At 38.1% G+C, this 17,564-nt stretch overlaps 1 protein-coding gene across 2 annotated transcripts in view; it reads left to right on the top strand.

The window, feature by feature from the left end:
• The window catches only part of LOC110463404 (serine/threonine-protein kinase LATS2-like), a 55,678-nt gene that overhangs the window by 20,365 nt on the left and 17,749 nt on the right, over nt 1–17,564 (top strand). For both annotated transcript variants that reach the window (XM_021517978.1, XM_021517979.1), the window contains 2 exons: nt 11,607–11,652; nt 13,652–16,393. In XM_021517978.1, coding sequence (XP_021373653.1) covers nt 11,607–11,652; nt 13,652–16,393 — 2,788 coding nt within the window. The remainder of the gene's footprint in view (nt 1–11,606; nt 11,653–13,651; nt 16,394–17,564) is intronic.

Genomic DNA, 17,564 nt, shown 5'->3' on the forward strand with positions numbered 1-17,564 from the left:
ATGGTGTGAGGTAATACTACATGTACACTGTAGAATGTATATGGTGTGAGGTAATACTACATGTACACTGTAGAATGTATATGGTGTGAAGTAATACTACATGTTCACTGTAGAATGTATATGGTGTAAGGTAATACTACATGTACACTGTATAATGTATATGGTGTGAGGTAACACTACATGTACACTGTAGAATGCATATGGGGTGGGGTAATACTACATGTACACGGTAAAATGTATATGGTGTGATGTAATACGACAAGTACACTGTAGAATGAATATGGTGTGAAGTAATACTACATGTACACTGTAGTATGTATATGGTGTAAGGTAATACTACATTTACACTGTAGAATGTATATAGCGAGAGGAAATACTACATGTACACTGTAGTATGTATATGGTGTAAGGTATTACTACATGTACACTGTAGAATGCATATGGGGTGGGGTAATACTACATGTACACTGTATAATGTATATGGTGTGAGGTAACACTACATGTACACTGTAGAATGTTCATGGTGTGAGGTAATACTAAATGTACACTGTAGAATGTAGAAAGTGTGAGGTATTACCTCACACCATATCCATTCTACAGTGTACATGTCCCATTGGGGCCCCGCCCTGCCCCGAGGGGACCCTACAGTGTACATGAAGTATTACCTCACACCATATCCATTCTACAGTGTACATGTAGAATTACCTTACACCATATACATTCTACAGTGTACATTTAGTATTACCTCACACCATATCCATTCTACAGTGTACATGTAGGATTACCTCACACCATATACATTATACAGTGTACATGTAGTATGACCTTACACCATATACATTCTACAGGGAACATGTAGTATTACTTCACCCCATATACATTCTACAGTGTACATTTAGTATTACCTCACACCATATACATTCTACAGTGTACGTGTAGTATTACCTCACACCCTGTACATTCTACAGTGTACAGTAGTATTACCTCACACCATGTACATTCTACAGTGTACACGTAGTATTACCTCACACCAGATACATTCTACAGTGTACATTTAGTATTACCTCACACCATATACATTCTACAGTGTACATGGTGTGAGGTAATACTACATGTACACTGTAGGGTCCCCTGGGGTCAGGGCGGGGCCCCAATGGGAAATTTAACCAATATTTCAAAAGTCTTCTTCTCCAGACTCAGAGGTACTACAGTCATTTTCTCTGCATGGAAAGAAAGATCATCAGGGGCTTNGTATATTTGGCAATTTTCTGTAGGAAATTGTTCTTCCTTGTTGAGAATTATCCTTGGAGGAAGATGGTTTTAAAATGTAAAATTGGGATTCCTACCCCAACCCTAGGGGCCAGGGTGGGCCCAAAAGGGAAAATTAACCAATATTTCAAAAATCTGATTGATTGATCAGGAGCTTTATTGAAATTGTCAATTTCAGGACCCCTGAGCCATCCATTCCCCATTGCGGAGGGGGTAAAGTTTACTTTAGTTTATATAAGGAAATAACACTTTTGGGTATNCTCAAATAACACTTTTGGGTATATTTTATCCATTTTCAGCAGAAAATTACTCAAACTTAGTCAGAATCATCTTTGGTGACTGAGAGTATTACTTTGTAAAATTGGGATTCCTGCCCCCATCCCAGGGGCTAGGGCGGGGCCCCAAAGGGAACATTTACCAATATTTTCAAATTCTTATCCTTTGATGACATGACAAGTATTGTATTTCACTTAGTTTACATGCTGATTTCCACATCACATCTAAACAATAAAATAAAGCTACCAGTACCTATGATATAACTCAGGTGACCGCTAAGGCCCTTGGGCCTCTTGTTTATGAAAGCTTGCGGATGTCTTTGTTTCTCATGGGCTCATTCAAGGTTCAGAACTATCGCTATGATAGGAACAAAAACAACCATCAGCAAGCAGGAATTAGGAAAGATGCAAAGGCTGAATGTCAAAGGCAAAGATCACTTGGGTTTAAAAAATTGAAACATTACTTTCTTTGAAAAGAATGAATGTGATCTCTTACTACAGATTTGAAACTCTATCTGCATATATACGGTTTACATATATATATAGCGATAAATAGTTTTAAATGTCCATGTGACGGTAAAAATATAAACACAGCAAAACACGAAGACTAGTATAATCGGCTAGCGCTTTCGCCCATCGAAGGAGCTCTTCAGGCGATTTAAATTTATTTGTGACGTCATAAATGGAGTACACATACTTTAGACGTCAAAAATAATGACGTCATAAACAAAGTACACATAATGTGGACGTCTAGAAATTGCGACGTTTTAAAAAGATTATATGAATGTACTTGCATTAAATGCGTCAATGAAAAATACGGAAAAAGAAACGGAGCATATTACAAATGCTCAAATGAATACATTGTTAAATAGTAAAAGTTAAAAACATCTGATAGTAAAAGTGAATTTCAAAGCATAATACTTAGTTCATTCGAACATATTAAACATACAGAATTTGTGTTTTGCTTTATTTATATATATATATGGTTAACAGCATGAATTACCAATGTTAAAAGTTAGTAGCACACATTTCTTATCATCCTTGTGGCCCATCAGGTATTGATGCTTCCTGAAGAAAAATTGTCATTTAATGTAACATCACAAAAGCATTACGATATTGAGGAATGTGATCATCACAACAAAAATGTGTGAAGGAAACATGGTCTATAATGGGGACATTTCATTACAGTAGCTGAAACATCTGGACGTTCAGCATCATTCCTGATCACTGTGTCTGATGGAAACATGTACGCGGGGCGGGTATTCCATGATAATCTACAGCCAATAGCAGTTTACCTAGAACTGTTTTTGAATAGAAACGATTTGAGGAATATATAGATCCTCTGAATCATTTCCATGTGTATGGAGTCACACATGGTCATATAGCAGAGGTCAAGGCTGTGTATAAATAGAAAAATAGGCAATAAGTTTATGGGAGGTTGATTAAGATGTCACCATGACAACTTGATAGAAGTGATGTTAGCACTTGTACCTGATGCTGTATAAAGGTATTACCATACTCATTAGCATCCCGTTGAATTACGCAGGAATTCCATGCATGTCTGATTCCAAGAGTGCTGGCAGATCTGGCTCCTGCAATTAATGTCCCTGGGTAAAAGCTGCTTTGTAGGACCTGGAATGTGATCAAATGTACATATAGCCTTATTATGTACTAATTTGTAGCTATCATTCTACCTTAGAGGGTGCCCAAAGTCAGAGATACAGGAAATAGTTAGGATTTCAGGCAATACACTGGACATGTTTACATACTGGGACCTGAATATGCAGATGTTATAATCTCTTTGTGTGAATGATCTGAAAAAACTATGCCGACCACTTGAGGATGTTGACTTTTATATATATTTGCCCTGAGACATATGGTGTGTGTTAGTGAGACGAATCTCAACAGCCAGATCCTCTGCACAGAGTTTTATCTAGAGAAATCCATCTTCATTTGTTAAAAAATGTGAAGAATTTCTTTTTCTCCTACCGATTTTCATTGGATGGTTATGAAGTATATAGATTTGTACTGTGTCAATTGTATGTGTCTAAAAAATGTCTATTTATGTCCCATGATTTATGGGTTTATGTTAAAAGGCTCCACTTGAGTATATTTGTTGTGACTAAGACTCCAGTCATTCTGATGTGTTGTGTGTACTGTATTTATGTATTCCACATCAAACATGACGCAGCATAATTTCATGATAAAAGCGAAGTGTAGTTAATTATCAGTATATTATATATTTGAAGGCTGAGACGTTACACTGTAACTATTTAAGATCAGCTGTTGGATTAAAACCTTGTTATACTGCCACCCTTTTGTCTTGAGGCATTATATGGAGATTTGGTGATATATCAAGGGAGATATATAATGTAGCTTTGTTAAGTTATTATATACCTTAAGTCATATACATTATATACAACTTATTTCACTGTAATACAATTTTATATATCACTGTCTAACAGTTATAATGTTACCTTGACAACTACCACTGTCACACAGTTATAATGTTACCTTGACAACTACCACTGTCACACAGTTATAATGTTACCTTGACAACTACCACTGTCACACTGTTATAATGTTACCTTGACAACTACCACTGTCACAGTTATAATGTTACCTTGACAACTACCACTGTCACAGTAATAATGTTACCTTGACAACTACCACTGTCACACAGTAATAATGTTACCTTGACAACTACCACTGTCACAGTTATAATGTTACCTTGACAACTACCACTGTCACAGTGATAATGTTACCTTGACAACTACCACTGTCACACAGTAATAATGTTACCTTGACAACTACCACTGTCACACAGTTATAATGTTACCTTGACAACTACCACTGTCACACAGTTATAATGTTACCTTGACAACTACCACTGTCACACAGTTATGATGTTACCTTGACCTTTCTTATTGAACATGTACATAATCTCGTTACAGGCCTGCTGTGCCTCTTACTGGGTTATTGTATGATGTAGTAGTAATAATTTTTTATTAATTCTTTATATTAATTTGATGTGGATTTTATCAGAGTCAGACTGAAAATATTGCTAGGATTTAGTTCCAGCAGTGGCTGTTATTCCAGGGCCCTAGAGACATACAGACCATATGTCCTGGGATTATAAAGCCACTGATCTGTCCTACTTCTACAGGTAAACAGTTTTAATTAGGCCTACCTTATCAGATGATCAGGTGGATAACGAAGGTGTGGTCGTCTACAGAGCTTATTACAAGCAAAATTGATGTTTTGCCCCAGACACTGAGGAATGTATGTGAGGATATAACTTGATGCTGTTTCTCTTGAATGCTGATGTCAGAGGTCAGACTTGGCTATTGTAGTGCACCCTGATCACAGGAAGAAAGGGAAATGTATATGTTACTAGTGTTACTGAAGTGGAAAGGAACTGAGTGGATAATAGGTAACATTTGGTTATCTGTAGACAGTGGATATCTGGTTTACACTGTTGTACCAATACCTTAGTTTACACTAGTTTGTTGTGTTGTATCTGATCGGACATTCCACCTCAGGAATGCTGGGTACGTAGGAGGAGTTCTCCAGCTAGGAAATATTTGTGGAAGAATTTCTTTTATAACATATAAGAAATAACGGTGTACGGCCAGGTAGGTCCAGTTTAACTGAAGGGCTCACATTTACTTGTGTCTGCTGTGGATCTGTAGAATATTAGGGAGGAAAACCACATATATGTGATTTTTCATGGATTTTATAAGTTGACTTGCTGATGACACATAGAGATTTCTGATTTAGAAAGGAAGCAGGGAAAGGATATGAGAAATGTGATTCCTTGAGTTATAAAGAGGACACACCTGATGCGATTCGGTGGACTAAGGATTTAGTCGGGGGCCAACTCAGGTCTCTGTGTCTAACAAGTGTGTTTATACATGAAAAATATTTTTGATGGAAACATGTGTTGCAAGGAATTTGTTTAACAAATTCGGATTAGCTGGATAGAGTCCAGAACTAAGGTTGTTTCTGTGAAGATATAGAAACAACATTTATACACTGAAATATAGGGGGATTATTTCCTTTGGATAACAACACGATTATCAAGGTTCAGTGAACGAAATTCCTGAATAGTTGTTATGGAAACGGGGAATTGAGGCCCGGAAACAGATGTCATTGTTGATGTAGTCTGAGAGAATTGTTTTAAGAATGTATCCAAAAGATTTTGCTTGCTTGTCCAATGGCAGATGGTCAGGACAAAAACCCTGGCCGCTGTTAACTCGGCCAAGAAGACATTGTAGGGGTAAATCAGCACTGACCATCAGGAAGACCAGTGGTCAGATAATAGATGTAAGTAAACACTGTAATGGTCAAGCTACAATAGATAGGTTATTGGTATCACTGAGTTAATCAGTTTCACTATTGACAGTGCACAGAGATCAGTCATCATTATACAGCTGTATATCAACAGACATAATTTATACTGCTATCAGTATACAGGTAATAGATGTAATAATTTATACTGCTATCAGTATACAGGTAATAGATGTAATAATTTATACTGCTATCAGTATACAGGTAAAAGATGTAATAATTTATACTGCTATCAGTATACAGGTAAAAGATGTAATAATTTATACTGCTATCAGTATACAGGTAATAGATGAGCACAGGTGTGATTGTGTTTCACCTTCCACTTTTTCTTGTCAATTTTTTTTTTTTTTTTTTACAAATAATTCCACTTCTCAAAAATGTAGAACTTATTTGGGGCGGCCTTACAAATTTATGTAAAACCTACATTGTTTTTTTTACATACAACTAGGAATGAAAATGAAGGAGGAAGTGTTGTTATCTGACTGTTATCATATGCTGATATTATACCTGTCAGGTCTTCCTGGTTAGTTTTTGCTGGTGATGATTTATTTGTGGAGCTAATTATTTATTTCCAGGTGATTTATTTCCAAACTGTTTTATTTATTTGTAAGACTAGTTATTTCAGCTGTATGTATGTATGAACATGCAGTTGCATAATTGACACATATTTATGTATGATACATCATAATGTCCCTTATAATGCCCTCTGTTAAAAACTAGTGTTGTCGGCCCATGTCCTCAGATGTTTCCTTCTATGAGTTGTTTTGACTATTGTCCCAATATAAACTATATTCTATATGTACATGTATAGCTGTTTTAAAATGTAAAAATAAATCGTTCACTTGAGTCTTGTGAAAGGTTGTGAAGAGTGATTCAAAAGATACATAAATGATAAATTTGATAAAAAAATTAATTGAATTCAAATCATGACTAGACCCAAACATTAATTTCAGCAAACTTTTTAAAGAAGTTCTATATTTAATGTAGATAGTTATAGGTATAAGCTCACAGGAAAAGACCATGACATGCAGGGAAATATAACAGCCATATCACATGTCCAGAAAGTATTGGAATAAGCAACAAAAATAAAAAATAAAAAATAAAATGGGAAGGGAAGCATGGGAGTGGTCTAGTTCCATGTTACCAGCTAGAGCTGTTGGCTATGTTCAGCAGCAGGCAGTGGTGTACATGTAACGGGGCTCTATAGAGCCACATACTTAATGACACACGATATATCCCATGTTTTGATTACTGGTCTAGGAGAAGATGATAAAAATGTTTTGGTTATATGGGTGGATCAGTCTGAGAAAACAAACAGTACAACGCTTACATTTCCCAAATGCCTCTATAGCTGCGACAGGTAACTGCACGTAATGCTGCTAATGAGATGGCGGGTCTTGTTTCAGCGTCCAGTTGGTATTTCAATATCAACATTTATTTACAGACACTGATTCAGAGGAGCATTGTTGTTGACAGCAACTTGACCGGCAACTTTTTATAAGGTGACACAGAGAACTAGACTATCAAACCCTAGTCAACCACATGACACCAGCTGTGACACCTGGTTATGTGGAACTTTCTCACCTGTGGTCAAACTATACCTGTGTGTATTACCTGTGCATACCTGACAAAGTGCCATCCATCAAACATACATTCCTGTGTCCTGGATTGAGTCCTTATGCTGACACAAGTTGCATTGGGGAGCTTGCTGCAGTGATGGGGTCGACCAATCATTACATATAATGGATATTTGCTCAAATGGCAGGGTGGATTAATGTAGACATAGAATACCCATGGGTATTTGTTTAATGACAGGGGTGGACTAATGTTGACATGTAATGGGTACCTGCTCTAGTGACTGAATGGAGCAATGTTGACATATAACTGGCTTCATTGACAGGGGTGGACTAATGTTGACATGTGAAGGATATCTGCTCTTGTGACTGGATGGAGCAATGTTGACATGTAACTGGCTTCCCTGACAGGGATGGGGCAATGTTGACATGTAACTGGCTTCATTGACAGGGGTGGACTAATGTTGACATGTGAAGGATATCTGCTCTAGTGACTGGATGGAGCAATGTTGACATGTAACTGGCTTCCCTGACAGGGATGGAGCAATGTTGACATGTAACTGGCTTCCCTGACAGGGATGGGGCAATGTTGACATGTAACTGGCTTCATTGACAGGGGTGGACTAATGTTGACATGTGAAGGATATCTGCTCTAGTGACTACTGGATGGAGCAATGTTGACATGTAACTGGCTTCCCTGACAGGGATGGAGCAGTGTTGACAGGTAACCGGTCCATATTGCTGTGACTAAAGGTGTGATGTTACCGTGACCTTATAAGGAATCCAGTCTGTCCTGGCCAACCTGACCCACATGCTAGTCAGGTTATTGAAGTGCCAGAGCTACTATAATGTCATGTAATGACACATTGATTCAAGACCTTATGGAGTAAATATATATACCTGTCTGAGTACAAGGATAACACCTGTATTACTGCGGGAATGTCCTGATTTTGTCTACAGAGCATCCTCTGTATCAGAAAGTTCCAAAGTCTGATGTGCTGCTATTGTAATTGATCATGCTTTCATATATATACTTACAGACATAAGATAGTATTTCATAATAGGAAATTAAAGTTGATAATCATGGTCAACTTTCATGGTACATTAATAAAAATAGTTTGTTTTAAAATAAAGCAACATTAAACAGTCTTAAGTGTTCTCAGAATGGTATTACATAAGACAAGATGAACAACTGCAGAAAAATGTGCTATCTCTTGCAGTTGTTTGATTCTTTGAACAATATTACGAAGTTAAATAGCCATGTTGTAGATGAATAATTTTGAAATATACATGTTACCGCACGAAATCAGCAGGCGGCGAGATTTGGGCAGTTTTAGACATTCCTTTTATGAATAGCTCTGATAAGTGGCAGAGATAGTCTTGCAGACAGATATTGTACAAGATCTGGGATAAGTGTTATATGCTCCCAACAATTTTAATTACTGCGTATACTTGTGAACACTACCTGTATAGAATAAAGCCCTGCCATTCCCTCTTCTGCTAACACTGCCACAAAAATTCAAGGTATTTCAGCCTGGGTGGATGGGTGAGCAGTAACGGGCTACTCATCAAATGCCTCTTTGTGCATATAATATTCTTCTATATAATATAACGTATGGACATAATTGGGGGTTGGGTGGGGAGTGTGTGTGTGTGTGTGTNATAGAACAGTGTACACTTGTGTATCTCTTGGGATTGGTATATATATATATAATACTTGTCTATTTGAATGGATTAATGCAAGCAAATAGCTAGTACTTTTCTTTTTGAAGCAAATGCAAGCACTTTATATCTTGGGTTTGTATTTCTGAGGGTCGGTATATTGACAAGTGTATATATCTCTGATGATTGGAAGATTGACAAGTGTATATATCTCTGAAGATTGGTATATTGACAAGTGTAGATATCTCTGAAGATATCTCTGAAGATTAGTAGATTGACAAGTGTATGTATCTCTGAGGATTGGTAGATAGACAAGTGTATATATATATCTAAAAATTGGTAGATTGACAAGTATATATCTCTGAGGATTGGTAGATAGACAAGTGTGTATATCTCTGAGGATTGGTAGATTGACAAGTGTATATATCTCTGAGGATTGGTAGAAAGACAAGTGTATATATCTCTGAGGATTGGTAGATAGACAAGTGCGTATGTCTCTGAGGATTGGTAGAAAGACAAGTGCGTATATCTCTGAGGATTGGTAGATAGACTAGTGCGTATATCTCTGAGCATTGGTAGATTGACAAGTAGGTATATCTCTGAAGATTGGTAGATTGACAAGTACATGTACTTTTTAATAGAGACTGGTATATTGAATGTGATATAGAGAAGTGCTTAGAGACTGGTATATTGAATGTGATATAGAGAAGTGCCTAGAGACTGGTATATTGAATGTGATATAGAGAAGTGCCTAGAGACTGGTATATTGAATGTGATATAGAGAAGTGCCTAGAGACTGGTATATTGAATGTGATATAGAGAAGTGCCTAGAGACTGGTATATTGAATGTGATATAGAGAAGTGCCTAGAGACTGGTATATTGAATGTGATATAGAGAAGTGCCTAGAGACTGGTATATTGAATGTGATATAGAGAAGTGCCTAGAGACTGGTATATTGAATGTGATATAGAGAAATGCCTATGTAAAGAAATTGTTTATAATGTCAGACATCACAAGTCCACAAATAACAACCTACAGTCTTGTTCAGAAATCAAGCACCTTTTCTCTTTAACAAACATTTTAAAATGGTGAACATGCTTTTTATTATTAGGGTAATTGTGTTATGTCTGTTGGTAATAAGGTGTGTGTACCGGTGAAGAATTAGCTGAACTATGGTACAATAATAGGTATTGATCTCTGTCGGTAAAACCAACACATTTCTCATACACAACTCATAAAGAAAACTTTCTCAATGGTGTACATTTTATTTTGAGCCAATTCAAATGAATTCCTGACCTTGCTCCAGTAGGCTGTGGTTGGTAGTGGTGAATATAGGAGAGATCCAGAGTTTTATAGCTCCCTGGTGTAATATTGGAAATGTTTGCAGGCAGTTGGCGGGATGCCACATTTTTTTCGAGTTACATGGCTTACATATCACTGTGCGTCTTTGTAAATGTGATACACAAACCTTTATAATAGAATCATTGGTGGCCAGCGGGCCTCTTTAAACTTGTGAAAATATTTTAAGAATGGATATTTAGTATTTGTGAATCACCGAGCGGTCAATGTTCACCAGGTTTTCATCTGGGCCACATTATATATGTATACAACTTACAGTACATGTCACAAAATGAAAAATAAATGTTATTTTATTTAAGTAATTTTATCAAAGGAATATCTCTAAGAATTTCTAATAGAATAAACAGAAGATAACTTGAGTGTTATTTATCAGCAGTGTAAGTTGAGGTAATCGCTACTACGTGTACAGTAGTGCTGTAGTTTGTGTATACTTTGTACTGCAACCAACAGAAAAACAAAATAGTGACTGTCATGGTGTGCAAGCAGTTTTAATTTAAACAATATTTCCTCTTTGTTAGCTACTAGGTTGTTAAGTTCAGACTGTAAGTTAAAATAAATTAAATGAACCCGATACATGCCAGATTTAGTTATGTTCCATGATAACATTCCCTGCCGGGGTAATTTAGCCTCCCTCTTATTGTGTTTACAATTACTCCAGACCAAAAAATGCAGTTCTACTTTTCATTATCCAATTATCTAGTATCTTGGGTGTTAGAGTATTTAGGTCATTTGGTAATATAGGGCAAGTTTTCACTGTGGATTTCGTGTAGAATTGAATCAATTAAGTTTTGTAATTTAAAAGTGATTTTCTTTTTCACTATACATTTGATATAAGACATTTTTTTATGGTTGTATTTATGTTAAGTAGGTATCTGGACACATGGTACAAATAAACTTAGTGTTAAAATCACAGACTGCAGACTGATCTGAATAATGAACTACACTGAATAATGAACTACGTACATTAAATGAACTACACTGAGTAATCAACTACACTGAGTAATGAACTACACTGAGTAATGATGAGGGAAGGTGTTTTTTCTTTGCAGATCAGAGGTTTCAATTGATTTCAGAACATTGTATTTAAGATGATTAAATTTGAACATTTCTTTCCAGGAGTCTATTGGAGGACACAATGGCTACATCAAGATTGACAAGTCACGTAAGTTTTTTGACCAATTACAATTTACAAGTTAATATTAGTTATACTAGTGTATTTAGTGTGACAACGCTGCAGTATACCTTGTATCTGGCGGAACATACCTTGTATCTGACGGTACATAACTTGTATCTGACAGTACATCCCTTGTATCTGACGGTACATACCTTCTATCTGCCGTACATACCTTGTATCTGACCTTACATACCTTGTATCTGGCAGTACATACCTTGTATTTGATGTTACATGCCTTGTATCTGATTTTACATACCTTGTATCTGATGTTACATACCATGTATCTGATGTTACATACCTTGTATCTGGCGGAACAATCCTTGTATATGACGGAACATACATTGTAGCTGACGGTACATACCTTGTATCTGACGGTATATACCTTGTATCTGGCGGTACATAACTTGTATCTGACGGTACATGCCTTGTATCTGGCAGTACATACCTTGTATCTGATGGTACATACCTTGTATCTGACGGTACATACCTTGTATCTGACGGTACATACCTTGTATCTGCCGTACATACCTTGTATCTGACGTTACATACCTTGTATCTGGCAGTACATACCTTGTATCTGATGTTACATACCTTGTATCTGTCGGTACATACCTTGTATATGACGTTACATACCTTGGATCTGACGGTACATACCTTCTATCTGCCGTACATACCTTGTGTCTGACGGTACATACCTGGTATCTGCCGTACATACCTTGGATCTGACGGTACATACCCTGTATCTGACGGTACTTACCTTGTATCTGCCGGCACATACCTTGTATCTGCAGTACATACCTTGTATTTGATGTTACATGCCTTGTATCTGATTTTACATACCTTGTATCTGGGAGGACATACCTTGTATCTGAGGGTACATACCTTGTATCTACCGTACATACCTTGTATCTGACGGTACATACCTTGTATCTGACGGTACATACCTTGAATCTGACGTTACATACCTTGTATCTGACGGTACATAACTTGTATCTGGCATTACATACCTTGTATCTGACGGGACATGTCTTGTATCTGACGGTACATACCTTGTATCTGACGGTACATACCTTGTATCTGACGGTACATACCTTGTATCTGACGGTACATAACTTGTATCTGACGGTACATACCTTGTATCTGACAGTACATACCTTGTATCTGACGGTACATACCTTGTATCTGGCGGTACATACCTTGTATCTGACAGTACATATCTTGTATCTGGCGGTACATAATTTGTATCTGACGGTACATACCTTGTATCTGACAGTACATGTCTTGTATCTGACGGTACATGTCTTGTATCTGACGGTACATACCTTGTATATGACGGTACATAACTTGTATCTGACGGTACATACCTTGTATCTGACGGTACATAACTTGTATCTGACGGTACATACCTTGTATCTGACGGGACATACCTTGTATCTGACGGGACATGTCTTGTATATGACGGTACATAACTTGTATCTGACGGTACATACCTTGTATCTGACGGTACCTACCTTGTATCTGACGGTACATTCCTTGTATCTTACGGTACATACCTTGTATCTGGCGGTACATACCTTGTATCTGACGGGACATAACTTGTATCTGACAGTACATACCTTGTATCTGACAGTACATACCTTGTATCTGGCGGTACATAACTTGTCCACATCTCATACCTGCTGTTACATAGTGCTTTACTAGACAGTATTGATCATTACATCAACAGACATTCTTCACGTACCTGCTCGTCATTGATGGACAAACTCTCTCACATACATGAGCTGTACAGTTTGTTTTTGTTACTGTTATGGAAGATTTTTTTAAAGATCTCTAGATGGAAGATTTTTTTAAAGATCTCCGGTACATAGTTTGACTTCTTCATATGGTTAATCTTTCATAATCATTGGTATTGTCTATTTGATTTGTTTTATATTGTCCGCTGATGTTGAGATGACATATATTATTAAAGTTTTTATTTTATTTCTAGAACTTGTACAGAACCGTAAATCGAGTATTGAAATGCCAATGCACAATGGCTTCACAGACAGTACAAGTGAAAGGTCTGATAGCCCGCAGTGTTCACTTCCAAGTCGGACGTTACCCAACGATACATCTGTGGTAAATGTAACGCCTGTAACCAATGGCGATCAGATTCCCCCACCGGTGCCACCACGAATACCAATAGTGTCAAGTAGTTCCGCATTGGGAGTTAACCAAACCACGCCAATGAGCAAACATCAGATAATGATGGAAGCCTCACAAATAAACAACCACCATCACATGGTCAACCAACAACTGCCATCACGGCAGTTAAATATGATTCCGTCGCCCGACATGCAGCAAATAATTCCGGGACAACCACATATCAAACACAGCACCAAGTTAAATCAACTACACCATCACCAGCAGCAGCAGGCGCAGGGCCTCACACATGCGGGACAGGTCACACCACAACGCAGGAGTCCTGTCAACAGTCTGGGCCAGCCCGTCATTGTACAGAGACCTTCAGGACAGTTGGTGACAATATCGAACCAAAGTGGGAGGGGCTCTGGTAGTCAAGGGCAGATAACTATCCGTTATTCCAAACCACCGCCACCGTATAGTCAACATCCAGTGAGTAGGTCACCAGTAGTGAACATATCAGGTCCAGGTCACACGGAACAGTCACACCTTATTTCATCCACAGTTCCTCCAGTGTATCGTCCTACTCCAAGATATGAAACTCAGATCACTGTTAATAACACAGTACCAGGTTCACTCACTGGATCTGATAATGTTCTCAAAAAGACTGCTGTTTCTCCAGCACAATCAATGGCGTACTGTACTAAACCAGAAATTGTGTCGGAGACAGTAAAGAGTAAAAAAGTGACTAAGCCAAAGCCTATGACGGCTACGATACCCATGTCCCCAGCCCAGTCATCGGGGCCTAACTACGTTTCTCATTCACAGGGCACCAGCTATGTGACATCTCAGTCATCGGGCCCAAACTACGTCACCGCACAGTCACGTGGCACAAACTTTGTTTCACAGTCACCTGGTTCAAATTACGTGACATCACAGTCACCTGGTACAAATTATGTAGGATCACAGTCACCTGGTACAAATTACTTGACATCACAGTCACCTGGTACAAATTATGTGTCTTCTTATGAAGCAAAAGTAGGAATGCCAAATCCTCGACCTCCAACTCCTGAAGTTCAGATAAAAATCAAACATCAACCACATAAAGTTCAACAGAAATCTTCAATGATGCGCCAAGACCCCATGCACACCCATATGGGAGGTCAAGGTCAGGGTGGCCAGCCCCAGATTCAGATAAACCTTGGACAGCACGGTCCTCACTATACTCGCAGTGTTGTGGTACAGCGGGGTCAGGGGCAATACGACTACATCAGACGCCCTATGGACACTCAAGGGTCAACCCCAAGGTCAGACTCTCCAATATCCTTACGAGGCACAAACCAGTCACCCATGTCAACCACATCGACAAGTAATTCAGATATTGCAGACAGACTCTCAGATAAAATCCCTGATAAACCCCCACCCCCTTACCCTGGAAAACAGATCAAGGCTCATTTACCCCCTCATGTGCAAATAGTGACTCCGTTCGCTCAACATCCCCCTCCATCTCACCCTCAGTTGCAAATTAATTACCCGATTCATTTCGGTCAACAAGTTCAAGGACAAAGTCAGGAACAGCCACCTCTGCCACCAAGAGTGCCTATACTACATAGAATTTCTCCAGAATCCTCGGACACGCCTCCACCTGTGCCAACAAAAGGACCGTTAGTGATGTCCCCCCCACCTCTCCCTCCCCATTCCACAGGCAAACAGTCTAGGGGGAGCTCACAAAAAGTAAACGGTGCAAATAAAAATGAACAAAATGATGAAACAGATGAAACAACGTCAACAGTTTCTGACGCAAGTAGTTGTAGTCACTCTGAAAAAACAAGGTGCACATCTCCAATGCCAGAACGAAAAGCTGATGCACAAGAAAAGGATTCTTTACGTGGTGAAACTCTAGTACGGAACTATTCGCCGCAGGCATTCAAATTTTATATGGAGCAACATATTGAAAATGTGTTAAAATCTCATAAGGAGCGGGAAAAAAGATGTTTACAGTTAGAACGTGAAATGTCAAAAGTTGGACTGTCCGATGAAGCTCAGCACCAAATGAGGCGCATGCTTCACCAGAAAGAATCCAACTACATCCGATTAAAAAGAGCAAAAATGGACAAATCTATGTTTGAAAAACTCAGTTCATTAGGTGTGGGAGCATTTGGAGAGGTGGCACTTGTGCAAAAGAAAGAGGTCAATCAATTGTATGCCATGAAAATGCTAAGGAAAAGTGATGTTTTGAAGCGTAACCAGGTGGCTCATGTGAAGGCTGAGCGTGATATATTGGCGGAGGCAGACAATGAATGGGTAGTAAAACTCTACTACTCCTTCCAAGATCGTGATAACTTGTACTTTGTGATGGACTACGTACCAGGCGGAGACCTCATGGGTCTTCTTATCAAATTGGAAATATTCGAGGAACCTCTAGCTGTTTTCTATATTGCAGAATTAGTGCTAGCAATTGAAAGTGTGCATAAGATGGGGTTCATTCACAGAGACATCAAACCGGACAATATTTTAATTGACAAAGATGGACATATGAAACTGACTGACTTTGGATTATGTACTGGTTTTCGATGGACACACAATTCCAAGTACTACCAGCCACAAGGTAAGTAACATGTACATTGTCCTCGATAGAATCTTGAAGCCGTAATGTTCTCGGAACGTCTGGCTAAAATATACTTGTACAATAAAAGTCGGAATGTTCTCAGAACGTCCGGCTAAATGTTCTCGGAACGTGCGGCTAAAATATACTTGTACAATAAATATCGGAATGTTCTCTGAACATCCAGCTGAAATGAACTTGTACAATTAAAAGTCGGAATGTTCGGCTGAAATATACTTGTACAATTAAAAGTGGTAAAGTTCTCTGAATGTTCCGCTATAATATACTTGATTTAGAATTTTATAATGTTTATTATATGTTTCATTTTGGTACATTTGATCTCATATTTTCATTTGAAGTACACGTGTGTGACTTCAACATTTTGTTTCGATGTGAAGAATTAAGTTGACATGTTAACTGCTGTGTTGTGTGTACAGGTCATACTTATTAAGTAAAGAGACAGTTTCCCAGTATTTAGAGAATATATTTAGATGTTTATCCTATAAGGTTTCCAATTAATAGAGAACATATTTAGATGTTTATCATGTTCAAGGACAATGCCAAGGCTTAAAACAAGATTCAATCTGGCAACTTGAAATTGGGATTAAAATTTCTTTCAGCATTATATCAATTTTAATCTCTTTAGATATTTAAGAGTTATACATGCGTACCTTTTAAAATTTCCAGTCCGACGGATTCACAAACATGTGGTGGTTTAATTAATGTATATATATTTTAACGTATTGTTGGATTCTTTGAATGTAAGTCCAGATTTAACAGACACAAAAAGAAATATTAAAATAATGAACAGTAGTGATTCTACTCGGATGAGTTTAGAACTCCTCCTGACTGTGAACTTGGATGAGTTAAGTACTCCTCCTGACTGGGAACTTGGATGAGTTTAGTACTCCTCCTTACTGAGAACTTGGGATGAGTTTAGTACTCCTCCTGACAGGGAACTTGGACTAGTTTAGTACTCCTCCTGAATGAACAGTAGTGATTCTACTCGGATGAGTTTAGAACTCCTCCTGACTGTGAACTTGGATGAGTTAAGTACTCCTCCTGACTGGGAACTTGGATGAGTTTAGTACTCCTCCTTACTGGGAACTTGGACGAGTTTAGTACTCCTCCTGACTGGGAACTTGACCTAGTTTAATACTCTTCCTGACTGGGA

This window comes from Mizuhopecten yessoensis, unplaced genomic scaffold (assembly GCF_002113885.1).
Source record: "Mizuhopecten yessoensis strain PY_sf001 unplaced genomic scaffold, ASM211388v2 scaffold10901, whole genome shotgun sequence".
NCBI classification, from domain to species: Eukaryota; Metazoa; Mollusca; class Bivalvia; order Pectinida; family Pectinidae; genus Mizuhopecten; species Mizuhopecten yessoensis.